Genomic DNA, 26532 nt, shown 5'->3' on the forward strand with positions numbered 1-26532 from the left:
TATCGGCGTGGAGGACTATTGGCACGGAACTCTGGGGCGCCGGTGCTATCCGACGGGTCACAAAAAGGATCATAGAGACGAGAGGAAAGAGTAAGCTCTGTCATCTCCCGGCCGACGGTGCTGCAGTGCGTCTTCCGCACTTACGCGGAGCTGTCACGCGAGGAAACCTCCCGCCAAGCGCTGGGAGGGGCAAGTAGAGAGGGAGGAGGGGCAAAGGGAGGCGGGGGGGGGGAGGCGGGGGGGGGGAGGCGGGGGGGGGGAGGCGGGGGGGGAGGCGGGGGGGGAAGGGGAAGGGACGGGGAGGAGGGAGAACGAGAAGCCGGGTTTGGGGAGGGAAAGTGGGGTGCAGTGGGTGGGATATTCTTCTCGAAACTATGAATTGCGGTGTGATATAGTGTTATTACTGACTCTATTGAGTAATACTTTGTGTTTCTGCAGCCTTATAGCTACAGAGCACTTTCAAAAACATTGAATTTCATTTATGATAAATTGTTAGCCGGCCTGATATTTTAGCCCCTTTTCTCTGTTGCAACGAAAGCAAAAGTGTTTTAGTGCTTGGGAAAGAATGCCAAGTTTGCTAGCAGTTTTATGACTAAATCCTTTCTGAAACGTGGGTAGTTTCAGAAACAAACGAAAGGAACATGGACTTGTGGGGTGGGAATGGAGGTGGCACGTTTCAGACCTGCTGCACGGAGGTGACGGTCTTAACTGGCAAGGCGGGAACAGGGCCCTGGACTCCGAGGTTGAACTCACAGGCTTTCCCGTTGCATCACCAGACTTGGGGCCTTTTCCTTCACGTGTGCGTGTATATGTGAATTCATTTTTATGTCTCAAAATTCAAAAGGTGGCAAAGGGCATTCAGTACAGTGAACAAAGCCCACCCATGTCTAGAAGCCTTCCAATTCACCTCCTGGGCAGCGGTATTAAAAGTTTCTCATTATCCTCCAGAGATATTGTATGAACATAAAAGCAAATATGTATATTTTTGTGAATTACCTTCTTTGCACAGACAGTGTGTCAACAGTGCGTTTTTAGTCTAACATAAACTGGAGATGGGTTCACATCTCTGTGTAAAGCATTCTTGTCTTTTACCCTGTGGCACAGTGATCCATCGTTGGAATGTACCATAATTTATTTAATCAGGCCCATGAAAATTGACATTAAGATTATTTCCAGTCTCACTATAATAATCAATGCTACAGTGAAAAGCTTTGAAAAATGGTCGCATCTGTGGGATGGACTAAAACTGCGAGGTCCAAATGTATGCATTTGTAGTTTTGCTAATTCTCAATGGCGCTTTATAGAAGTTGTGTCAATTTGTGCTCCTACTAGCAAGTATGAGAGTACCTGTTTGCCTACACCAGCCTGTCAAACTTTCACTTGAGATTTAAGTTCCAAGGTGAAGCAGAAGATCCCAAGCCCATCAAGCATTTCTCTTTCATCCACATGTGCCTCTTTTCTCCGGTCTTTGATTGGATTTGAAATCTGCTCACCCAGGACTGACATTTGGGTATTGGAAAAATGACCCAGGCTAAGAGCATCCTCTGTAACATTTTCGTCCAGTCAATAGGAAAAGGTAATAACATCTGGCTTCCATTCGACTCGCATTACCCAAAGTTCTTATATTCTGGCTGTTCAGCGTTGATTTAAGTTCTGATTGCAACAGAGTGTTTCATTGGTGAAACTGAACTCCAGTTCCTATCACAACAGATTCACATTGTGCCTGGTCAGCCTCCAGACACCTGAGCCGAGAGACAGATTTACAGTAACATGATTAGGGTAGAGGGAGCCAAGATAAGGTGCAGAACAGAATATGTTAATATCTTGGCCTAAAACTTCAAAAGATCTTCCGCCATAAAAATGGTGATTGAATATAGATAGAAGGGAGAACGTGTGTCCTTTTAAAGCAAGCCGAGATATTAAAAGACAGCAAATGCATTTATAACTTTGATACTCTTCCTATTCAGAACATTAAAGGGCAAAGTAAAACACTTAAAAGTTATCTTGCTGCCCAAGCAAGCCAAAGGTCCTTCAAATAGAGGTTATAGACCTTGTGGAAATTAAATTCCTGAAACTGAATAGCTGCTCTAATTGCCCTCAGCCAGTATATTGTCCAAAACTAATTATTTGATAAAATACTTCTGTGCTTTGAGTATTAAACTAATTTGTTTATTGAATATAGTATGTTATCACTGTTTAACATGGTGGTGTCTTTAGTATTCTGAGAGGACAAAGACTGCTTACATAAAACTGTTACATCGCCCGTATTTTTTGAATCAATGTTAGTTCAGTTCTTTTTAAAAAGTCATCTTTCCAAACAGTAATTCTGATCAGTTTTTTTCTCACCAAAATGTGACTTTATATGGATTAATTGGCCCATAAGTTCAGACAAAATGGGCAAACCAGTTTTGTTTGCTGGCTCAGTCGTAGGCTGTCATCTAGAACAATGGTTACCAAATGCAGGCCTATGAACTGGTGGAAAGTTTTCCTTGTCAGTTACCAAGTGAAAATAGTAAGAACAGTCTGTTTATGTAGAGTAGCCAGATGTCTTTCTTGGGGGAAAAAAGGGTCCTTTATTCTGCAATTGTCTTTCTCTTTCCATATTACGATACTAAAATCTCTTTCCTTTTTTGAAATAATGGTGATAGTGGATGGTAGTGTGTTTGTTTTTACTCTCTTATTTGGCAAACCAAAAGTAGTAAAACCTACGAGTCCTTCCCCATTTTTTATTTTATCTAAAAATTTTATTTGACAGGCAAAATCTAATAGTCTAGGAATCCCTGATCTAGGAATTTCCCTTTTCTTTCTAAAAATATAACTCGATAACTGTATTCTGGAAAAAAACTGAAGAAATCGTTTCATTATTTAATTAAGTTTCTTTAGACCTTGCCTTGCTGAAGGTGGTTCTGCGTGAAGTTAGAGTAGAATGTAAGCTCCCTGAGGGAAGAGATCTTCTGTTTTGTTCACTGTCATCTTCTCAGCATCTACAATAGTACCTGGCACACAGGAGGCACTCAATAAATATTTGTTGACAGGATGACACTGGGCAGTATCTGTTTATTTCATTAGTGATAAATGTTTTACCCTATTTTGATGTAAATGAATATTTTCTATAGCTTCCATCCCTTTATTCTCAAAACAAGATTGCAATACATTTGTTATAAATTATTGAATAGATTAATTCTTAAAGTAGTAATAGACATCTCCCCCTCCACCTTTGGGAACTGCCCCCAGTAGGGAGAAAGGCAGCCCCAGCCAGTGAAGACTGGAAGCCTGGTTACGTTGCGCTGACTGGGCGAAGGATGGGCACCTGATCCAAGGCGGGCCAATCAAATTCTCCCAAGATTTTGCACTTGAAACAGACACTAAGTCCGTACCTGAGGCTGGAATTGCAATGAACTGAAAAGACAAAGGAAAGCCATAAATTACCACGTCAATTCAAAGCCGAGAATACTAGTCTGTGGTAGCAGGAGAGAAGAATGAAGCAGATGTGCTAGAAAGCAGAAGAGGACAGAGAGAGTAGCCTGTGGGATTCCAGTGGCTTTCCAGGTTCTTGTTGTCAACTCTTCTTGAAGCAGGACTGTACGCCTATCTGCTAGTTCCTTAGATATCCCCAGAATCCTTAGAATAAATTACTTTTTTGTTTTCTTGTTGTTGATGATGATGTTTTATTGTTTGTGGGTGTGCGTTTGCTTAAAGTAGTTCAGGTTTGTTTCCATGACTTCGAACCAAAGGACCCTAGAGCCAAAGAATTCTAACAAAGTAATCAAGAGTTATTTTAATTTTGTAGTAATGTTAATTTTATCTGTGCAAATTATACAATTGTTTGGGGGGGAGAATGCCAGTTTAATAACTCTTCAGCTATAGCTTTTGTTCAGAGAGGAGCTTTCTTTCTTTTTTTCTCTTTTTAAGCTATCCATACAGATATGCTCACTGGCAGTTAAGCAGCATGTAGAAGTGAGGAAAACTCTTTATCTTGCAAATATATAGTTATTGCAAATAAAGAGAGACAAGTACCTCTCTCCAGAGCATGTGAATGGTTCTAGTTTAAAATGTTAGAAAATTTCTAAATTCTTTGCCTCAATCTCCACATTGAAATTAAGGCATTGTATCTAATTCAGTACCATTAATCAAACCATTTTCATTGATGGAACCCAGATTTAAAACATTCAGGGTTTTAAAAGTTAAAAAAAAAAAATTTTGTCACATTAATATCCCCAGTAGAGAGCCACTCAACTTTTATGAATATATTGGCAATTGACCTATAATGGGTATTCCTTCATTTTCTTAAGTGACAGTTTCTTCAACAAAAAGAAAGTGAAATTTCCCTTCTCTTTATCCAAACTTAGAGTGTCATTAAAAAAAAAAGTAAACAATGTTTTGTTTCCTTGCATGGAAATACTGAGCTTTTTCAGTATTTTTAAAGTACATCCACTATTTAGACCAGGTAATTCTATTATCATCCATTCATTCAACAAAATTTATTGAGCATCTGCCATGTTCTAGGCATTGTGCTAGGCAATAGGAATACAAAAGAGAACAAGACAGATGTGTTCTTTCTCCTTCTGGATCTGTAGTCAGGTGCTGGAGAAAGAATAAACAAGTAAATAAACAAATTAATTATTAATTGTGGTCAACATTGTAACCTTGGGCCCTCTGGGACCAGTTCTTTTGACCCCACTTATCAACAGAGTGATTAAGAATTGCCTTTCAGACAATTTGGAAAGTCATGTAGTCAGAGCATGTGCAAAAGAAGAAATCTTGACCCGAAATGACCACAGAACCAAAGATTCTCTTCCCCATGGAACCAAAGGACCAGAACATGACTGGAACTTAAAAGTCAGACTCTTAGCAGAAGCAAGCGGTCTGTCATTCAGGAAGATCCTGTGTTAAAATTCCTTCCCCACTTTACCATAAATGTTTAGAACCTCATCATAAATGTTTAGAACCTTATCGTAAATGCTTGAAGCCCACCAGTCGAAACCTGTCCTGCCACCATTTCCACTTGCCAGCCTGTTCTCCCTAACTTCTTAAATTTCACCCCAAATCTGGGGAGACAGATCTGAGGGCAGACACCCCCTGTCTCCCTGCAGATGAATCTCGTGGAATAAAACTGATTTCTCTCCCAAAGGCTGATGCCATAATTAATTGGCTTGTTTATGTGCATTGGGTAGGAGAACCCCATTTTCGTGTGGTAACAATATTATGAAGAAGTCACTAGGATACTACATCTTAAGAACCACAGATGTAAAATGATAGAAATTTCAATTTGATCCATTTTTTTTTCCCATATGCCAATAGCCATTTAAATATCTTTATCATTAGTAAATGTGTAAGGATTTTGGGGATTGAAACAGAACGTTTTCCTTCAAGATGATTACAATTAATAGCTCCAGAATATCTCCTTTAGTAAGCTTTTCTTAGACTATTTCATATAAAGTGAGGAGCAGTTGAAATCATTTTATCCAGTTCAGTATTTTACATCTTCTAGTGTTACTGTGTGAAACTAGAATTCATAATCATAGTGTCGATGTGATATTTATATTACATTCATAATGGATACTTTATGAATACATCTAAGAACTATCCAATCAATGCAAAATCAAAAACAGTAATGTATCCTTTCCAAAAGAGCTCACTAATCATCTCTGTTACCTCACTATCACTCATACACTGTCCTTCTTGAGGAAAAAAAATTAAAAGCAGATACCTTGTTAAAGACAGCAGTGTTACAAGTCTCTCTTCTGGGTATAAAACACAGAAGAATTAATGTTTCTTTTTTCTGTGTTATTTAGTTTTACTAGAGGGCAGCAAAGTTGTACAAATAAATACACAGTAACATAGTATGATTACAGAGAGGAGAATCAAATCAAGCTTTAAGTTCCTTAAAAACTAAGCGGAGTTTTAAAAATAACATTTTTCTAATTATGAAGTACTACCTGCACATTTTAGAAATTTTAAAAATGCAGAACAATACAAAGAAGAAAATAAGAATCACTTATAATCTTATTAACATAAAATTTTTGGTGTCTTTCCTTCCAGAACTGTTTATGAATATTCATTCATTCCTTCTTGGTGGCTTGGACATTCCAGTGCATGACCTATTTAGTCTTAGTTCTCTAACCCCTCACCTTTAATAATCATGTCCATCACGCCACTTCAGCCTCCTACCGTAATGATTGCATGTTGGACCTTCTGCAGGTTACTGGCGACTTCCTGGGAATCTTCTCCAGTAACTGCATCACCTTCAGTCTGTTTGCTCTACGCCCAGTCCCGTTAACCCATCCCTTTTCACTGCCCATCCTCTCCCTCCTGCCTTTGTGTCCCTCCTTATCCAGGTTGGATTTCATGGGACAAAATTATAGTCACTCTCATGCAACACCTTCAGCTCTCTTTTCCCCTCTTCCTCTGTTGTACTAATCCAGCAAAACCCTAGCCATGATTCAGCCAGACTATGGTCTTCTCTGTATCTGTCCCTAATTAGCTAACTTTCCTGATTTTGTCTCAAATTAACTACAAACTTCAAGTGGACACTAAATATGTGATTTTGTCTTTAGAATGCAGTATTTTAATATTCCTCTCTCTCTGAATCAGACAGATGAAGTAGCCAAACAATATGTAAAGTTATATGGGATTTTAGTATCAGTAAGCTCAATTGTATAGGTAGATAGGTAGAATTTTGTACTCTCCAAACAGAGATTTAATAATCTATTTCATCTGTGAAACAATTATAAATATTGTTCACTAACCTGGCTACAGTAAAAAACAAAAACAAAAAAAAAAACTGAACAGAGTCTTCAAAATAGAGACTTTATAGGACACAATATCCAACCAGAGAAAAAGTTAAATGACCAACCAAATCCAGAAAGCTGAGCAACCCTTCCTAATTAAAAAAAAAAAAGCCTTAACTGCTTGGGAAATAATGAGTAGTCATCTAAATCTCTGAGTCAAAGAGGAAATAAAATATGAAATAAATTATCTAAAAACTCTAAAAATTAATAGAAATGTTGATATTTCCATATAAAAATATATGGTACATAGCTAAAGGGATAGTCAGAGAATAATGTGTAACTTTAAGTTTATAAATACAAAGGTAATGACAGAAATAAAGTATTCAACCTTAGAAATAACAATAACAACAACAACAACAAAAACCCCAGCAAAACAAAGAATCTGGGGAGTAGGAATATTCAAAGATAAAACTATAATTAATACATCAGAAAATAATCAAATAAAAACCAAAACATATGAATTATAAAGAAAAATCCAATCCTAGTGAAGGAACAATACAACACACATGGGGCATGGCCGAGTGGTTAAGTTCACACACTCTGATTCAGGGGCCCGGGGTTTGCCATTTGGGATCCTGTGCGCAGACCTACACACTGCTCATCAAGCCATGCTGAGGTGACATCCCACATAGAGGAACTAGAAGGACCTACAGCTAGAATATACAGCTATGTACTGGGGAGACAAGAAAGAGGAAGCTTGGCAACAGTTGTTAGCTCAGGGCCAATCTTCCAAAAAAAAAAAAAAAAGCCTACACACACACATACCACCTACAACTTTAGATATAACCAGAGATAAGGAAGAACCAAATTAATCACGAGAAAGTGTTATATGGAATGCAGTGACAAAACATTTGGAATTCTACAAAAAATATATTTTCTAGCAAAATACAAATTTCACAAAACTGACTTAAGAAGAGCCTAATGTCTCTTAACAAACTAATAAGCAAAGAAGAAGCAGGAAGGTTTTTAAGTAAGAGATAAATAGACTTTAGGTCAAAGATGTGGGAGTGACCACATGTTTTTATCAATTCCTTCTCCCGTCACCTCAATGAAACAGTGACAAAGGACTTAAAAATGTGTGAACATACGGCACTGAAGAGATCCTGAGACAGCCCTCTGCTCATGAGGGATCTCAATGAATTTATCCAGTGTTTTTAATGTTTCCTTGGTGAGTTTACTTTCCCATACCATGAGATTATCACAGCACATCTTCTCAAAACCCTTAGTGCTATCAGCAACTAATGACTACAGAATTTTTTTTCGCTTTTTCTCCCCAAATCCCCCCAGTACGTAGTTGTATATTTTAGTTGTGGGTCCTTTTAGTTGTGGCATGTGGGGTGCCACCTCAGCATGGCCTGACCAGTGGTGCCATGTCTGCGCCCAGGATCTGAACCAGCGAAACCCTGGGCTGCCAAAGCAAGCCACGTGAACTTAACCACTGAGCCCCCGACTACAGAATTCTTTACTGAAGATAGAACCATCAGAGCGAAACACATCTACAAACCTATTTGCATCTGTACTCCTCTTCCTTGCCTCCACTCATGTAAATGAAAAAGTGTCCTTCTTCCTGTCAAAGACTAATCCATCTACTTGTGCACTGTATTCTGTTCCCTAAGGACTTCACTTTTTTTTTGGCCATCTCTGTCTTCTGCCTCATCAGTTCTCTCTACTGTGTCACTTCCATCAGCGTGCACACCCACTTTAGTATATTCCATCCTCAAGCTTCCTTTGACATCTTTCTCCAGCCACTGCTCCTTTTCTCTAGTCTCCCTCACAGCCAAACGCCTCCACACACTTGTCCCCACTCACTCCTGGCACTTCCTCATCTCCCAGTCATTCCTCAAACCTCTCCAGTCTGACTTCTGTCCCCACAACTTTAGTGAGATTCCTCTTATCCAGGTCATCAATGACTTACCTCCTCCAAACCCAGAGGGCACTTGTGTGTTCACCTTTTTTGACCCATCAACCCAAATGACCCCGCTCTTCTACTCGAAACACTCTCCTTTCAGTGGTGTGCTGGGGCTGGCTCTTTGGGGCCTACAAGAGCTAATTGTGCACATCTCTTCTCAGCTTCAAGTTCAGTGATGTCATCCTGTAGCTTGAAAGTGGCCATGGTAGGTGTGTTTACACCATGAAAATCAGCAAATGCCTCAAATCGGATCTCTTTTTCCTGGAGAGCTGGTTATTAAACTTTTACTAGAACACTGCTGCTTCACAAACCCCCCAGATGTGTTATTTCCTTCTTCAATAACCTTGGCAGCTCTTTTGTGGATCTCCTCTAAATGGTCCCTAAGTATTCAAGTGCCTCACTATTTGATCCTGGGCCCTCTTTCTCACTCACTTGTTAGGTGATCGAATTAAGTCCTGTGGCTTTAAATACTCTCATGATAAAGATGATCTTAGGCCTGTGACCAATATGGATCAGGTGGTAAACTGAAGCTGGATTAAGTATATTCCATTAAGTATAAAAGTCTAATTCAAGGCCTAGTCCTGGTGGCTTAGTGGTTAAGTTCAGCACACTCTGCTTTGGCAGCCCAGGTTCAGTTCCCAGGTACAGACCTACACCCCTCTGTCAGTGGCCATGCGGTGCTGGTGGCCCACGTACTGAAAAATAGAGGAAGACTGGCATGGATGTTAACTCAGGGCGAATCTTCCTCAGGGTAAAAGAAAAAGTTGAATTCAGTAAGTAGTCTCCTTTTGAGAAATTGCTCCTGGTTTGCCCTAAGCTCTAATAGAGGCTGAATGTGTAACCATGGAACATCAAATGACCGTGTGATCTTAGCTGCCCCAAATGAACTGAAGTTTTCTGAGCTACCAAAATGTAAAGTTGGGCATGCAAAACAGACCTCTGTAAATGAGTGGAAGTAGTATATGTGTAATTTGACGCTAACAGATCTCAAAGACACAGACAAGTTGGGAGAGCACCTGCTCTCCATGCCTTGTCACTCTTATCCTACCTGTCCCTCACACCACACCTAAGGCCTCTTGAGGAATTCCCTACAATCAATTGATTAAGGAAGGAAAGATGCAAGTCTAGTTCACATATGGTTCCACGTGATGTGCTGGCTCCATCTAAAAGTGAGCCCTGTAGCGTTGCAGCCCCAGTCAGCAGTAGACATGGAGGAAGTGGTGAAGGGAGTTCCTTCCAGGAGGCAGAACATCAAGCAGTTCATCTGATTGTCTGCTTTGCCTGGGAAGAACAGAGCTAGCAGTACACATCTGTTCTGACTTGTGAATAGTAACTAATGGTTTGGTGATCCAGCCAAACCATGCCTGTCCTTCCCTAGCTATTCCACTGCTTACACAGTGGGTTCATGAACAAAGTAGCCACGGTGTCAGGGACGAAGGTTTTGTATAGAATCAACAACATGGACTCCCTCTCACCAAGACTGATCTGTTTGGTGCCCAGCCTGTCAGCAGCAGAGGCCAGTGATGATCTGCCAATGTGGAACATTCCCTGGGAAGACTAGCCAGTTTTGTTATACTAGACCCTTTCCGTTATGAAGGGTATCACAATTTGTCCTCAGTGGACAAAATAGATGCTTATTCTATGGATTTACCTTTCCCTGTCTGTGATGGTGCATTTTATGTGTCACCTTGACTGGGCTAAGGGATACCCAGATAGCTGGTAAAACGTTATTTCTGGGTGTGTCTGTGAGGGTGTCTCCAGAAAAGATCACCATCACCAATGGTGGCATCATCCAATCTGTTGAGGGCCTGAATAGAACAAAAAGGTGGAGGAAGGGTGAATTCTCTCTCTCTCTGCTTGAGCTGGGACATCCATCTTCTCCTGCCTTTTATAGCTGTTGTTTTTTCCCCAGTCTAGAATCCAGTAAAGTTTGTGCATTATATTTAGTTGTCATGGCTATTTAGTCTCCTTCATTCTAGAACAGCCCAGACTTCTTTTAAAAACTTTCATGACTTTGATATTTTTGAAGAGTCCTGGCCAGTTTTTTTGGTTCGTTTGTTTGTTGTTTGTGTTTTTGCATATGTCCCTCAATTTGGATTTGAATTAGATGCAGGTTTAACATTTTTGGCAAGAATGCTACATAGGTAATGTTATGTCCTTCTCAGTGTAATCACATGAGGCATCCCATGTGCCAATTTGTCACAAGTTAAATTTGCTCACTTAACTAAGGACCTTTCTCCATCATAAAGGTTCTAATTATAATTAATGCATCGTCTGTGAGATGATGATACTTTTAGATTGTGTGAATATTCCTCAATATTTCATTTAATCATTTTGGCATCCGTTAATGAGTCTTTTCAGAATTCATTATTACTGTGGTGTTTGCAAAATGGTGATTTTGTATTTCTATTATTCCTTTTACATTTATTAGTTGTCATTCTTCTGTAAAGCAAAACTTTCTCTTCTCCTTTCCAATTTTTTTCTTTCCTTTTTTTTTATGACAGTGCAGACTAATGGAATCTTTTTCAATATGTTGTAATCCATTCATGTAATTGATCATATTGATGCTCAAATGGTCCGTCATGTGGCCAGTGGAATCTTTTAAGCTGGCTCCTGTATCTTTTGATATGTCCCCATCAATTTATTGAACTTTTCTTACTTTCTGTCGCAATAAGATATTCTAGGTTCACCATGTATTTTTGCTGCCCTAGCCGCTGGAATCAGCTATTTCTTCGAGGTCATATTTTCATTGTTGTTGTTGTTTGTTTTAGTGGGGAATGGTTTTGAGAAACCAAAATTTAGGTGTTGGGTGTGCTCTTTGCCACAGAGGTGTCATTGCTTCTTGTCCCTCTCAGTGGATAAAGCTAGGAAATATATGTCTTAAAGATTATGAGTTTGTACGATGCTGTTAGTTCTAAACCCAGGCTGCTGCTTCCCCTTCCCTCAGTGTATATCATATTTCCCACCGTTAGAACACTGGCTCCCCGAAACCTTCAGTGTATTTACTCTTTTATGCAATCCGACAATACACACAAGATAGTTTCAGAATTGTTGTACCAATGCTACTGCCAACAACAAGCTTACCAAGTACAGTTCATAATTTCTTTGCAGTTTTTCCAACTAATAGTGTTTTATTTCTTTAATTTAAAAAATCTTAAAATAAATGTGGCAAAATGTTCATATTTCCCAATTCTGGATGATAATTACATGTGTTAATTATATTATTCGTTCTTTTCTTTTCAAAACTTTGTATTGAAGTATAATATGCATATATAAAAGTGTACTTATTCTAAGTGAACAGCTAAATGAATTTTTATCAGTCGACATATATATATATCTATATATAGATAGATAGATAGATCTGTGGGGGGAGGGTTCTTTACGGTAAATACAGAGAAGTAGAATTGTTGGCTTCCAGCTTGTGAGCATTTTAAGACACATTCCTAAATTGTACTTCAAAGTCGCTCTAATGGTTTATTCTCCCACCAACACTGTATGAGAATATCTATTTGCCTATAAGCATGCCAAAACTTGATATCAAATAACTTTTTTGCCAGTCTAATGGATGAAATATGAGTATCCCATTGCCTTTCTCTGAGAGGTAATTTTTTAATTCAGTTATTGGCTACTTGGTTTTTGTCTCATGTGACTTGCATGTTTGTTTATTTCCCTGTTGTTCTAACAGATTGTTCATCTTTTTCTTTGTGCTCCCCATATTTAAAGTTGTTTTCTAGTTTCATTGTAATCGTATCTAACTTAAGATTCTGATGTTTGTTAGGAGGTAAGGCTGTAGCTTGAAGTACTGAGCACTTGTGCCAGCATCACTTGTTTATGTAAAAATACTCTTATTGGGTTTTCCTTATTATAAAAGAGATTGTATGTTTATTCCAAATAATTTAGAAAGTCAAGATACTCAGGAAGAAGAAAATAAAAATGACTTCTAATACTATCACCCAGACACAAGATCGTTATTGTTTTAGTATGTATCCTTCTTTTTTTGCTTTAAGCACCATTTATCGAATTACTTTCCCTTTCCCATAGATTTGTGACTTGACTTTTTTTTTCCCCCTGCAAGGGAAGATTCACCCTGAGCTAGCATCTGTTGCCAATCTTCCTCTTTTTTTTTTTCCTCCGCAAAGCCCCGGTACATAGTTGTATATTCTAACTATAAGTCCTTCAAGTTCTTCTATGTGAGCCGCTGCCACAGCATGGCAAAGTGGTGAGAGCATGGAACTTTAACCACGATGCCATCAGGGCTGGTCCAATGTGACTTTACTGTCAACGTGTACTAATTTTTAAAAATGTGAGGTCTGTTTCTGAGCTGCCCTTACAGCTTTATTCATTTGTCTCCCTGTTGTTGTGCCTGTATCTTTTGAAGGGGTGAGTCTTTATGATATGTTCTCTGTAGAGCCAGCTCGCCTGCATTGCTTTCCTAGAGTCCAGATTGGTGGACATGACTTGTGTGTCATCCTGAGTTGTGACTAGGGACTCTATTAAATTTAAAACACTTTAAACATTTGACTAGAAAACAGGTTCAGCATAAAACAAAAAGGCCTCTTCACATCATTTTTCCTGAACAAATCAAATCAGCTTTGCAAATGTCCTCCTGTAAATTCTGAAGAAAGAGAGACCCTGAAGTTATCAGTGAGTGAGTCTGGGAAATGGAAATTGATTGCCTAACTCCCATTTTTAGTTTAATATGTGTAAAATGCTATTATTATCTTTTTTTCCTGCTTTATCTCCCCAACCCCCCCCTGTACATAGTTGTATATCTTAGTTGCAGGTCCTTCTAGTTGTGGCATGTGGGTCGCCGCCTCAACGTGGTCTGACGAGGGGTGCCATGTCCGCGCCCAGGATCCAAACCCTGGGCCGCCGCAGTGGAGCGTGTGAACTTAACCACTCGGCCATGGAGCCGGCTCCATGCTATTATTATCTTTTCTTCATTCCTTTCTTCCTTCCTTCCAGGGGGCTTTCAGAGGTTCACGCGAGAGTTTTAACTCCTAACTCGTTTTTCTCATAAGGCTTTAAATTCCTCCACACTCCCATCTCCTCCCTGAAGGGCTTTCAGAATCATGACTCTCAGTGTTGAAGAGTGGGTTATTGCATGCAAAATCAGGGCAAATCTCCTAAAATTCCCAGCTCCAGTGCTGGCAAGTGAGGAAATTGGACATTTCAATACTTCAAGTGACCTCCACACTCTGAAGTCACTGTCTTTGTTTGGTTCCTTGAGTGTTTCTTTCCACCAGAGTCATTGGGGCGCTGGGGTGGACTTGTACTGGCTCATGAGAGCTGATTGTTAAGTTTTCAGGAATTTTGCAAGCTGGTTGTTAAATATGGTCATTAATGAAAATTCAATTTTATAAACTTACAATTAAAAAATTATATGAAAATCAAACATAATGAATCTTTAAAACTCATCACTTCATAATTATTCTACTACATTTTGCTATTATTTATGCTCTTGAGGTTATTTGTGTCTATTGTAGCTGTAGAGTAGAAGTGCCATATAACGATGTCCTACTGCACGTCTTTTCTCAACTGTGTTCATTGACTTCTCTTAGTAGCTTGAAATTGGTTATGGTGACAGTATTTAGACCACTGAAATTGGAAGAAACTACATATCTGTGTTTGACTCATTTTGTTGAGTGTGATGAAGAAAATGTTAACAATACAATTTAAACTTTAAAATATATCATGTCTATAGCCCTTACATTGTGAATAATCCCAAAAATTGAGGAAATATTCCTCTAGTATTTGAAAACTATTATTTGATTCAGCAAAGAGGTTGCTTACATCATTGACTAACAAGTGACATTCCCACATACATCTTTGTTATTTAACTTTCCTCTTACTCCTAACGTAAATGAGGATATCAACCAACATTTATGCCAGAACTGTACTCGCTCTTCCTCATCAATCGCAACCCTAGATTGGCTTTGGATACAAGAATTTGGCAAAAATCAACTAAAGTGTTCTTTGAGAATTAATTGTTTATGTAGGCTTTATAATGGAGTATTATGTATCTTATTATCATTTGTAAATTGTGTGCTATACATTCTTTATATAAGTAAAATTTATAATAAACTTATGTATATATCTATCTATTTCTATATATATATTTTGGAATGCTTATAGTTAAGCTTTTACCAGCATACTGCTGATCAGAGGTGACAAATGACTACCCCAGGCTAGATGGGGTCCACTAACATGGTTTGTTTGACCCATAACAGTGTTATTTAAAGCAGCAAGCCAACAAAAGTGGAATATGTGCCAACATTTACAAGTTATGATATTTCATACAAAAACCTGGAATTCCTGATTCTCTTGAAGGATTAGATATGGCCCCCTTTTATTCTCCCATGGCAACACTCAGCCCACACTGAGCTACTGTGGACTCTTCAGATGGGGCATGTGCTCTCAGTTTGTCGCTATCCCCACCACTCCCAATTGTATCCCCAACCCTGTGACTGAGCACCAGATGCCATTTTCCCCCATGTATGTGCTGTGGATTTTCTCTTCTCCTTTATTATCCTCTGTCAACACAACCTAAATTGCATTTTCAGTCCAGAAATCTGGTAACCTCAGGCTTGATTTATAAGCAAATTAACTTTCCTCTTCTATTGATTTGAGTCTCATTGACCTGCAATTATTTCTTATAAGAATCACTTAAAACATATGTGAAAGGGCTTTGAAACTATTAAAAGCCACCAAATGGAAGATATGCACATTAAGATGCTCATAATTTCTAACATCATTAATTTTATACATTATTAATAAAAATCCGTTAAAATTCAATTTGTTACATTTTCATTAACTAATGACAGTAAATATGTTTATTACTAATATTTCACTTACGTTCTTCTTGCCTTTCTTTCTCCTCCTTTTTTTCTCCCTTCTTTGTCTTTTTCTATCACTAACCTTACCTCTAAAGTACAATGTCAGTAATGAGGTCATTACATTTTTCTATTATAGTTATACTTTGGTCTTAGTTTTGGCCTAATTTAAACACTGACATTATGGACTCATGCTAATTAGCTTGAATGGCCAAATCCCCCACCAATTAAGCAAATGTAGACATTTCAGGTTATTTCAGTTATTCTGTGTTAAGGTTAAGAGAAAAATGTGATGAATGTGATCCAAAGTCATCAACTCCAAGTCATCCTGTTATTTCATAATACAACTATTTCCTATCATTGTAGTATCACAAATGCAATCATCTTTCAACTTCTTTGCACTCTGAGTTTAGACATTTGTACCAAAATTACCATGGATTCTTTATATTCCACTTTAATGGTAAGTTGGGTCTCCAGGGAAAATTTTCTTTGCACAATGATGAGTCAGTTTATTTTTTAAAAAATGTTGCCTTGGTTCCTTGTATTGGATACACACATACACATGTAAAACCATTTTGTGTTAACCTTGTCATGCAAAGTGTCTTTAACTTTCCAGTCTGAAACTTCCAAACGGACTGAGTCCTAAAAGTTCTTTTGTTAATTACCTATTAGTAATATGAGCATTTTTACCCCCTGGAAGAATGTTATGAGTGATTATTAGATTCCAAGGCTAGCCCCGAGTGTGGTTAAACATAGTTCTAATGGTATTCATCCAAGTTCTGATTTCTGGAGCAGGAAGGAGAGGAGGAGGAGAAGGTGGATGGAGAAAGTGAGAGGAGAAATGGGAAGTGATGCCTCAGGGACAAAGGAAGAAGGAGGCAAAGAAGGAGAAAGAAAGGAAAGAGGAGGGCTAAAAGAGGAAACTTTCCTAGGATTTGCTCTAAGCAAAATTTTGAGGTATATGCAATGGTTTTTGTTACCTCTAATTTTCGTTTCTGTATCCCCCTCCTCGGAACCCCACAGCCCTCATTCAATCTTAAGGCCCCACCTGCTCCAGGCCTGTTCTACCTCCAGGCTTCAAACCTTGCTTCCTCCACCTCCACAAACACACTCATGAAACTCGCCTTTCTCAGTGCATTTGTTCTTAGCAAGATGCTTGGAAAATGTCAGTCTAAGAGAACTTCATCATTTTGTGGAGCTCACAGGCCAAAACCTCTGAAATCTATCATTCTCTCCTTAGGGGAATTCCAGGCAATGTAACAAAATGAAGCAGAAAATATTAAGGCAGAGTGTTCTAGGAAATTCCTTTCTGGGGGGTCATCCCCTCTGCTGAGCTCCACTCAGCAGTCCCTGGTGTGCGGTTTCTCCATTTCTGATCTGACATTTCTGCACAGACCCCCAGTTGTAAAGACCTAGCTTCTAGCTGGCCCTCAAGATGTGTTTCTGGACTGAATCAAGTTTATTTTTTAGTTTCTTTTTATTTTGGTTTTCAAAACAGCTCCCATGGTTGGGTGCAGAATGGAGCAGAGAAGGCAGGTTATGTGTGTGTGTGGCTCTGTGAATATGTGTATTTGCAAATGGGGGTTGGAGGGAGGCGAAGTTGTGGGTAGGGATACCCATGGCCTTATTGCCAGATTCCTTGTTCAAATTACCCATAGTTTGCCAAAAGTTCCAGTAGGTGGACACAGTTACAAAGTTAATAAATGAATGTGACAACATAGCTTCTGTTACTTAGAAGTGGGAAGGTTTTAAAGTAAGAAAAGTGGGGGAAGTTATTGGTAATGCTGGCAACGTTTTCAATACTATACGATTTTAAGGATGATTCCCTGTTGAAAAGGGCCATATCTAAGAAGGAGATATACATACATGCTTGCCAGCCTTTGTGTAACAACGTGGGCTTCTCTCTGGGTTTGCTCTCCCCACCATTGTGGATGACTAAGCTCTGCTCTGGGGAGGGTTGCTTGGCCTCGGTGCTGATGCGAAGCCTCTTCAGACCGCAAATAGCCAGGTATTCAGTGGGGAGAGTGTTCGTACTGCACAGAGATAGCTTGAGGTCCCGGACCAGCGTGAAGTTCAACAGGAGGCCCAGTGCAGATGTGTCTGTGAACCAGATGGTCAGGTGGCCACTGTAGCTGGTTCGCTCTACCGCAAAAGGCAGCACAGTTTTACAGCTGCACATCAGGTTGGCCAAACTGTAGTCACAGTCCGGGATGCCTGCAGAGCAGCTGCAGTTCCGAATGGTGTTTTCCTTGGTGAAAATGAGCGTGCTGTTCTTCTGACCTCTTGTGAAGCAGTCGAGTGCAAAGATGCCCAGTGCACTGATTAGGAGGAGGCTGTGCCCAGAAGGGGGAGCCATCCTTGTCTCAGCATGGGCCGCCGTGCTCGTGTTTCCCCTTCACGAGCCAGTTCACTGGAACTCACCTGAAAGAAAATATGCAGCTCTGTCATCACAGGCTCTCATTAGAAATATGCAGCTTGTGGAAAAGGAGCCCCCTAAACAACCCATTGTAAACTTTTCTCTCTTGCAGTTCTAACAAAGGCAAGCAATGCTTGGAGCCCAAGCGCGGGGAATGCTCTTCTCAGGGCCTCCTGAGAGGCAGCAGCCAGTCCCCCAAACTCTGCTCATCTGAGGCATGAAACTCCCTGTGATGTCTGCTGATAGCGAGATTAACATAGCAAGCCAACAAGTGAGCACGAGCAGATGCCGGAGAGGAGACCTAGTGCATCCTGTCTCTGGGCAGGATGTGGAGGGATCTGAGTGCACACATCCTCTCAGCGTCCTGTTGCTTGTGCTGAGTACCTGTCAACCCCCGAAACATGCACATGCCCTCCTCCCCCTCAATATCTTGACTTCTGGAATTCAGGAGACAGTTCCTTGTTGGGTGCAGCTACCCAAGCGCTGCCTATTAAATACCATAGCATGAATACCAGTGAAACATTTAGTTAATGGTAAACTTGAAGTTCTAACTGGACAAATATGCCCCCTCGATCCCATTAATCTGTTTATGGTCCAGTCATACTTTTCCTGGCCTCCTAGAAATGTAAGTATTAGAGTCAATTTTAATTCTGTTAATGGACAATGAAAAGGCTAATCACACACCAATTAATCACAACGATCTTGATTTATTTACTCCTTTCCTAGAAAAAAAATCTTATGAATTGATTTTATCAAGTAATTTATTGTAGGGCCCCAAAACTAAGCGATATGTAAGCACTGCTAAATGATCTAAATAAGATAGGAATGCATGCGTAGTTTAAAGAGCAACACGGATGCCCAGTTTGGGGGAAAATGCCCTACAGTGTCTGGCATATTATAGCTATATGATCTTCTATTATAGTGTGATTGGAATAAGATACACATTATGAAATAGGACTCCAGATTTCAGTTTTGCAAAAATAATTAGATTTCCCCTGAATTACCTGATGACTGAAGAGAAACCAAAGGATACAACTCACTTCATCTTTATTTACAGAGCACCATGGGTATGGCAAGATGCTTGCAATGAGACTTCTGACTAGGAGAGTCCAGAACTAGTGACAGGGCCCCCACAGCAAGGGCTGGGGAGTATAGACGGAAGGGTCAGTCTGGGAGTGAAACGTGTCCAAAGAGGATGACGACAACAGGAAAGAGGCTGAGCAGACATGCAACATGTAGGGAGCAAGATGAGGCCATGAGGTGGCAAAGCAAGACATGAGGAATCCAAGGGAGGCAAAGCCAAGAATGCCAGGTGGACAGGCAGGCAGCACAGTCCGTCAGCAGGTGGCTGGAGTGCTGGGGAATTAAAAATAAGCTCAGTGGGGCTGGCCTGGTGGCCTGGTGGTTAAAAAGAAAAAAGCTTGGTCCAGTAAACTTGAACAGAAGAGACACCGGTTCACGGTAATTGTAACTTCATTCATTCATTCATTTATTCAGCACATGCTTATCTGGAATTTATGGGTGGCAGGCACTTTGCTAGCCCTGAGGATTCAGCCCAGAATAAGACAGTGAGCTTCTGGAGCTTACATTCTCATGGCTTGATTCTGCTCCCAGAGCCCAAGGCGGGCCAGGCCTGCACGTGAGGACCAAGGGGCAGCAGCAGTGGGAGGTGGAGGGAGGCCAAACCAGGAGTTAGGTGCCATCCAGCTCGGGCTATGTGCCAAGGCCAAGCAGAAGAAACAGAGACAAATGAGACCTGGACCCTGCCCTCCAGGGGCTTATATGTGAAAGAAGAAGACAAATAAGACTGAACAGAGAAGGGCTGTAGAGAACATGCAGATGGTTATAGGAACAGAGCAGAGAAATAGATTAAAGTCCATCTGGGGGACTCAATAAGGCGCTTTCTAGTGTTTTGTGTTTATTTTGAAGTTGGCACAGGGTTTTCTTAAAGGATTTATTCATTGGTTCATTTTGTAAAAAAAGGAGGGGCTTTAAGAAACGTGTAGAGGCAGAATTCTCCCTAAATGAGAGGCTTAACAGTTTTACATAGTTTTAGAATGTAGTGGTGACTACCCCACTTAGTAGGGAACAATGAATCATTTATTAATTACGAGATAATTTTAGATGACCAGCCGTCCCAGATTCCACTGGAGGTTTCTAGGACTTCATGTCCCAGGGACCCTGTCATCCCAGAACTAGGAATGCTGCTGTGGATACCATTGGTCTGCTCTGATCCCAGCCTTAAAAGGAAAGAGAGGGAAGAGAGTCTATACATCAGCCTGGAACCTGGTGAGAAAAGTGTCCACCTCATTCTTCAGGCGCTGATACCGTTCAGAGGCATGCATGGAAGAAGAAAGGGGCTAGGATGGGAAAGGATATTGATTTCCTGGAACAAGTGGGGCTGGAAGTCCCCAAAGGGATTTGTGAGCAACTTCCCAGCAGTCAAGGCCCTAACTGGACCTCAGGGTGGCCCCTGCCTTCTGGACATCAGGGAGCCCAAAGGCCAGAACCAGGAAGTGAGATGCAGGAAGCCTCGTGAAGGTGTGCAGAGTGGGACTAATATCCCTGGTAAGCAGTTTATGGGGTTACCACGAAGATGCCAGGTGGACATGCTTCTCCTTCAGTTTTACCATGAATTCCTTTCTTTAGGTTTGTTGAACATGGATTGTGAACACCCTAGTTTCACTATGTATTTGTTCATTTGTGGGCAGATTCCAGCAGGGCATAAGCAGAACCAGCACAAATATCTCATGTTGCCCCTGCCCATAGTAGGGATTGTACTGTTGGGAAAGAGACCTTTCTCTGGAGGTTGCTCAGCTTGTACAAGGGAAATGTGGTGGATCTGTTGGTGACCATCTTGTCTCCAGAAGGGGCGAGCTTTTTTGAGAATGAAGCCAACACAGAGAACAACAGAGACAAGAAGTGGAAAGACATTCCTAACCTTTTTTGAGTACCTGGGTCAAGCCATAACTGATGTTCTTCTTTGATTTTTTAAAATATGTGAACCAAGTTTTTTTTTCCCTACTCAATCAAGTCTGAATTTGGATTTCTATAACAAGCAATTAAAAGAGTCTTGGTACACTGACACTTGGTAAACTATGTTTTTTTCATTCATTCGATAAACATTTGTGAGTCCTTCTACTGTTTGGCACTGTGCAGGAAACTGAGAATGTAAAGCCAATAAGAGCTCCCTCAAGGGGTTATACCCTAGTGGAAGAGACACTTGAAGCAATAATCACAGTACGGTGTGATAATCATTATCATAACAATTTGTATGGGGCTGCACTAACTTTGTCTGGGTGTGGAAGATGTCATGGTAAGCTTCATGGAGGAGGTAACATCTGATTAGGGGAATGTCTCTTGAGTGGGAAAAAGAAACGGAAAATTACCTATGTAATTAGTGTAGAGTGACCAGAATGTGAAAAATCCAAATGTAGGACAGAGAGGTTGACAGGCTGTGGGGTGGCAGGGGTGTCAGTGGGAGGGGGGAGTCAGTCTGGTTGGACCAGAGCTCTCTGACTTGCCCTGACTCATCATTTTCTCAGGATCCCAGCGTTTTTCTGCTCCATCCCTGAGACTTGCCTCCCACGTCCTAATAGGAGCCCCTCCACACCTCTGCTATGGGCAGGGGCGGTGCGATGTATCTGTGCCGGTTCTGCTTATGCCACACTGGAGTCTGCCCACAAATGAATAAATACATAGTGAAGTCAGGGTAAAGGTCACTGCCTCCCTTATAGTAAGGTCTAATGCCATTAAGGTTGGGGGTAAGGGTGAGAGAGTATGCTCTTCTCCACACAGTCGTTCAAACTTTCGTCTATAGTTCTACCATCTTCTAGGGCCCTCAGGTCCTCCGTAGGATTTTCTGTCTGCATTTCATTGGCCAGAACTCAGCCACATAGCACCATGTCACTGCAAGAAGCTTGGAAATGAAGTCCAGCACTGTGCCATGGGAGGAGAGGAGAATGTGGGTATTGGTGGGCACTAGAAGTTTCTGACACACCTAGATTGTAAGACATAATAAATGGCTTTATATAACCATTACAAAAGCTCAGGTGGTGTCAAACCACCCACATTTTTGAGGAAAGATGCTGAAAACCATGTATGATCATTAAATTTTTGAGCCTTTAAGTCACTGAACATGTTTAAGAATAGAGCTACTATTCTGAATCAGTTCAGTTATTATTTTTGTATTGCAGCTGAAGAAATATCAATAGCAATTGATACCAGCAACTAGCTGCATGAAAGCAAACACTTCTGAATTAAGCAGATACAGGCATCAGTTACTTCGAAACAAATTCCACACAGATTCCTTCTCAATCTAGGATTACACCCAAAATTTAGATAATGTTTATACTTGGCTCCAAAAGGAATGTTTCAAACTGAACTAGTTGTGTTTATAAGAAGATATTACTAGTAAGGAGATACTGTGTCAGTGGGAGGATAGCGTTTGGACTATTTGCCAAAAAGACTTGAAATGTTATGAATAATGATGTTTTGAACTATAGTCTTAACACAAAAGGCAAAAAATAGAATTGTGGAAAAATAGAGTGGTATTCTCCGAATCCTTACAGCAATTAAAAATCAAGAGCGATTTAAAATTGTAATGCTGCAGTGAGTTTAATTTGAAATTAAAAGTGATTTTTATTTTAAAACTGAAAAGGCTCTTAGGGAAAAGACTCAACTGAAGGAAGTAGAGAAATGAGGACCACAAACTGATGAGATGCTCCAGCAAGTAGCAGATGGTCTGAAATACAAATCTGAGCTGCAGCACTGGGAAGAAAGGCAGAAAAAAGCCAGTGTCTGCGCACCCCATATACCCACTTTGAAGCCAGGACTTGGGGAGCTAGGCAAGGATGCCTCTCACAAATGCAATCTCCAAAGTGTGTCCCTGCAAAAATCCTTGAAGATTCTGAGGAGGTAAAAATGAGAATTATTTCAGGAAGTAATTTGGAATCAGGGGTGTATCCCACAAAGTGAGACGTATAGTACATTCTTGGGGTGTATTTTATAAAAAGGGCCCCGGGGGTTTGCTAACTCTGAGAGCTATACGATGGCCTCCCTCACCCCAGAGGTCTAATGAGTTGCCCAAGGAACTTAGCATGGACTCTCGGAACAAAGTACTAGGTGACCGATTATAAGGCAGTGTGATTGGCGAGTGCTTATTAAAGGCAGATCAAGTATTAAGCAGGAAGAAATGGGAAAGGCTCCCAAAGGGGGTGCTGTTTGGGCTAGGCAGGAAGCGGGGTGGGATGAGGAAAGGTGAGGGGCTGCAGATAGAGGGTCACCTGAGCAAAATCTCAGGGTCTAGAGTACGTGGCGTGTCTCGGGTGCCCATGAGGCTGGGAGCACAGGCAGGACAGGATTAGACAGGACTGTGCCCGCCAAGCTAACGGGTTTGGTCTCCAAACTCTTCTGATCTTCATTCCATCAATAAAACCTTTAAAAACCCTCCCCAATAGATGTAATTTTTTAATTTATAAAGGTATTATAAATACCATACTTTTATATTACCTACATTGTAAACAGTATACAAAGAGTAGAATTTTTTGAAATTTGAGATGAAAGATAAAAATTAACGTTAGGGTATTTTCAGCTCTGCCCCACTGGCTTGGCTTCTGCACTCCCTCTGATGTAAACATCCCCTTTGGAGGCCCCTGAAAGGGGCAAAGATGAGGCGCTGAAGGTTTATAAGCCGGGGAGATCTGTTTAGATCTGTGCTTAAGGAAAGTCATTTAGGCGCCAGGTAGAGATCGAACTGGAGGAGGAGAATTGAGAGAAAACAATGAGTTTGAAGTAAGAGAACACTTTTCTTTTGTATTTTCTTTGACGGTTTACCTCTCTCCATTTGCTGACTCCTTCTAACTCCAGGATCTCCGGATAAATCTACTTCCACATCTGGAATCCTTGAGGGGGTGGAGAGGACCAAGAAGGCAAGCTTTAGGAGGTAGGGATGAGGGTGAGGCTCCTGCTCTGCTGAGAGAATGCGGCCAGGACACTCTCTGAAACCCTCGGAAGGAACAGGTGGTGTTGGAAGCAGGGGATCCCAAATGCGCAGCACTGGAAAGCATTCCTTGTTTCATTCTCAGCATCCCAAAATGGCTTGCCCTGGACTCCAGTCATGAAGACGCCCACTCTGCCCCCTGACAGCCACGAGAAAGGCACAGTTCATTTTCTCAGACTCTTGGTGGTTAGTTAGACTGGCAGCAAGACCAGCTGCTAAGGAGGCTAGTTACGGGCAAGGTTATGATGTCGGTGCAGTATCTTTCCCATCCCCAGGGTCCACTTGCTGTGCTTTCATTTTAATTCCTTGGTCATCCCCTCATCCACTCTTTCCAGATGCCCCGCACTGAAAACGCACTCTTATATAGGGGTCTACTATCACTTGCTTAAGCCCTAATACGAATTTAAAGATTTTATTTTTTCCCTTTTCTCCCCAAAGCCCCCCAGTACATAGTTGTATATTCTTCGTTGTGGGTCCTTCTAGTTGTGGCATGTGGACGCTGCCTCAGCGTGGTTTGATGAGCAGTGCCATGTCCGCGCCCAGGATTCGAACCAACGAAACACTGGGCCGCCAGCAGCGGAGCGCGCGAACTTAACCACTCGGCCACGGGGCCAGCCCCTCTAATACGAATTTAAATAAACACGTTCTTGCCCAAGGGTATTTGCGCTGTAAGACTTATCGCTGTCTGGTCCCGTGTTAGAGGGATAGCAAGGATTAAATAGGAAGTATAGGAGAAGTGCTGGTGGAGACTGCTCTCCAGGACCCCAGAACTGAGTGGTCACCTGTTCTCAGGTCCAGTTCCCACTTGCCCATGGCTGTGCAATCACCCTTCCCATGCAGGCCAAGGAGGCAATGTCGGCTCCTCTTTAGTATGGAGATGAGATGCTCATGGAGACACTGTATGAAGGCTTTAGGTGTAGGACCTTGAAAAACTCTTTGAGAAAAAGGATTTTTAGCATTTTCCTTTCCTTTGGCTCTGTTCCACAAGTGCACCGCAGGAGGTAGGTTAGAGATAAACACTACGTAAGATGATATTCAAAAGAGGAATGACATCCTTGTTGTTTAATATTTCAAAGCTTATAACGTTGAAAGTTAAGTTAATTTGGGTCTCTCCTCAATGTTTTCTTACTGTGATGAGTGTTGTCTTTCCTTTCTTCTTCACATTCCACAACAGCACAGCCCCCATCCCTGGTAAGAGCCGTTGAATTTTCACACACCCTCACAAGTGTCTAATTGTGAAGCCACTGCCTTGTGCAGTCTCTGTTGACGAAGATCACTTCCCTTTCGTTGAGGTTCTTTGTGAGAGGCAGGAAAGGGGACTCACCATGATTCAGAAATGGTCATTCTCGTGTTTGATTTATGTAGTAGGACCTAAACTACTTGCTGTCATCTGATATATTTCCTCATCTAGAAAAAGAGGAAGTAAAAGTCCATGTCTCCATAAGTGGGAATTTAGGCAAAATTAGCTTCAAGCATGGAATTTGGGCCTTAAGAGGACACAATTTAACTATTTTTGTGATTGTTCGTGTTCAACTCATTGTACACTGTTGGGTCAGTCAGAGAGTGTTTCTGAGTCATTTCTCTCAGTGTGGCATGGGGATGATAATATCTACCATGCTACGTTATAATAAGAGTAAAGCAGGATGCATGTGGCAATGTAGATAGTCTACTAGTGCTATTCATAAGTACTGTTACTACTACTTGTAAGTATACTGCAGTATACATAGTATTATAATGCTATTCATAAACTACGATATTTTGTAATGTCAGAATTATAGTGATAATAGAAACATATTTGCGTGCTCTGTCAGGGCATTCCAAAAACCACCCCAAAGAAATCTAACTGGTTCATTTAAAACACTAGTTGCATCGAAAACATTTGAATAGAGAACAGGCTCAATAAAAACCAAAAAGACCTCTTCGCATCATTTTTCCTGTAACAAACAAGTCTGATGTAGAAATGTCCTCCTGTAAATTCTGGGGAATGGGAGGCCTTGAAATTACTAGTGAGCAAATCTGGTAAATGGAAATAATTGTCCAATTCCCATTTCTATAAATTTACGTGTGTGTAAAATGTTTAAAGGAACAGCAGGAGTACGGACTATGATCAAAACGCTTTATTTCTGGTCTCCTAGTGTGCCTGCTGGATACTGTGGTGGGCTGAATAATGGCCCCTACAGATGTCCATGTCCTAGAACATATGAATGTCATCATACAAAGCAAGAGGGACTTTTCAGATGTGATTAAGTTAAGGATGTTGAAATGGTACCTTATCTGGATAGGCCCAATGTAATCATAAGGATCCTTCTAAAAGAGCTACTGGAGGGGACAGAGAAGAAAAAGGCAATGTGACAACAGAAGCAGAGATTGGAGTGATGTGGTCACAAACCAAGGAATGTCAGCAGCCTCTAGAAGCTTGCTGAGGCGAAGAATGGATTCTCCCCTGGAGACTCCAGAAGGAACCAGCCCTGCTGACACCTTGGCTTTGTCCCAGTCAGACTGATTTTGGACTTCTGACATCCAGAAATGTAAGAGAATAAATTCATGTTGTTTTAAGGAGCTAAGTTTGTGGAAATTTGTTA

At 40.9% G+C, this 26532-nt stretch overlaps 1 protein-coding gene and 1 long non-coding RNA gene across 3 annotated transcripts in view; one reads left to right on the forward strand and one right to left on the reverse strand.

Annotated features, from left to right (window-relative positions):
• Positions 1 to 72: 72 nt before the first annotated feature.
• On the forward strand, positions 73 to 26372 carry LOC123278294 (uncharacterized). The gene is made up of 4 exons (XR_011495378.1): positions 73 to 189; positions 1498 to 1576; positions 23818 to 23893; positions 26233 to 26372. It is a non-coding gene; the product is annotated as an uncharacterized lncRNA (long non-coding RNA).
• The window catches only part of EPCIP (exosomal polycystin 1 interacting protein), a 29476-nt gene continuing 6059 nt past the window's right edge, over positions 3116 to 26532 (reverse strand). Inside the window, exons 2-3 of one of the 2 annotated variants that reach the window (XM_014827595.3) lie at positions 17400 to 17954; positions 3116 to 3399 (exon numbers count right to left, since the gene is read on the reverse strand). In XM_014827595.3, coding sequence (XP_014683081.3) covers positions 3278 to 3399; positions 17400 to 17889 — 612 coding nt within the window. In that variant the 5' untranslated portion in view covers positions 17890 to 17954 and the 3' untranslated portion in view covers positions 3116 to 3277. Of the gene's footprint in view, positions 3400 to 15788; positions 17955 to 26532 lie in introns of those variants that run through there. The other variant, XM_070488791.1, reaches the window with a different exon arrangement.

This window comes from Equus asinus, chromosome 18 (genome assembly GCF_041296235.1).
Source record: "Equus asinus isolate D_3611 breed Donkey chromosome 18, EquAss-T2T_v2, whole genome shotgun sequence".
NCBI lineage: Eukaryota > Metazoa > Chordata > Mammalia > Perissodactyla > Equidae > Equus > Equus asinus.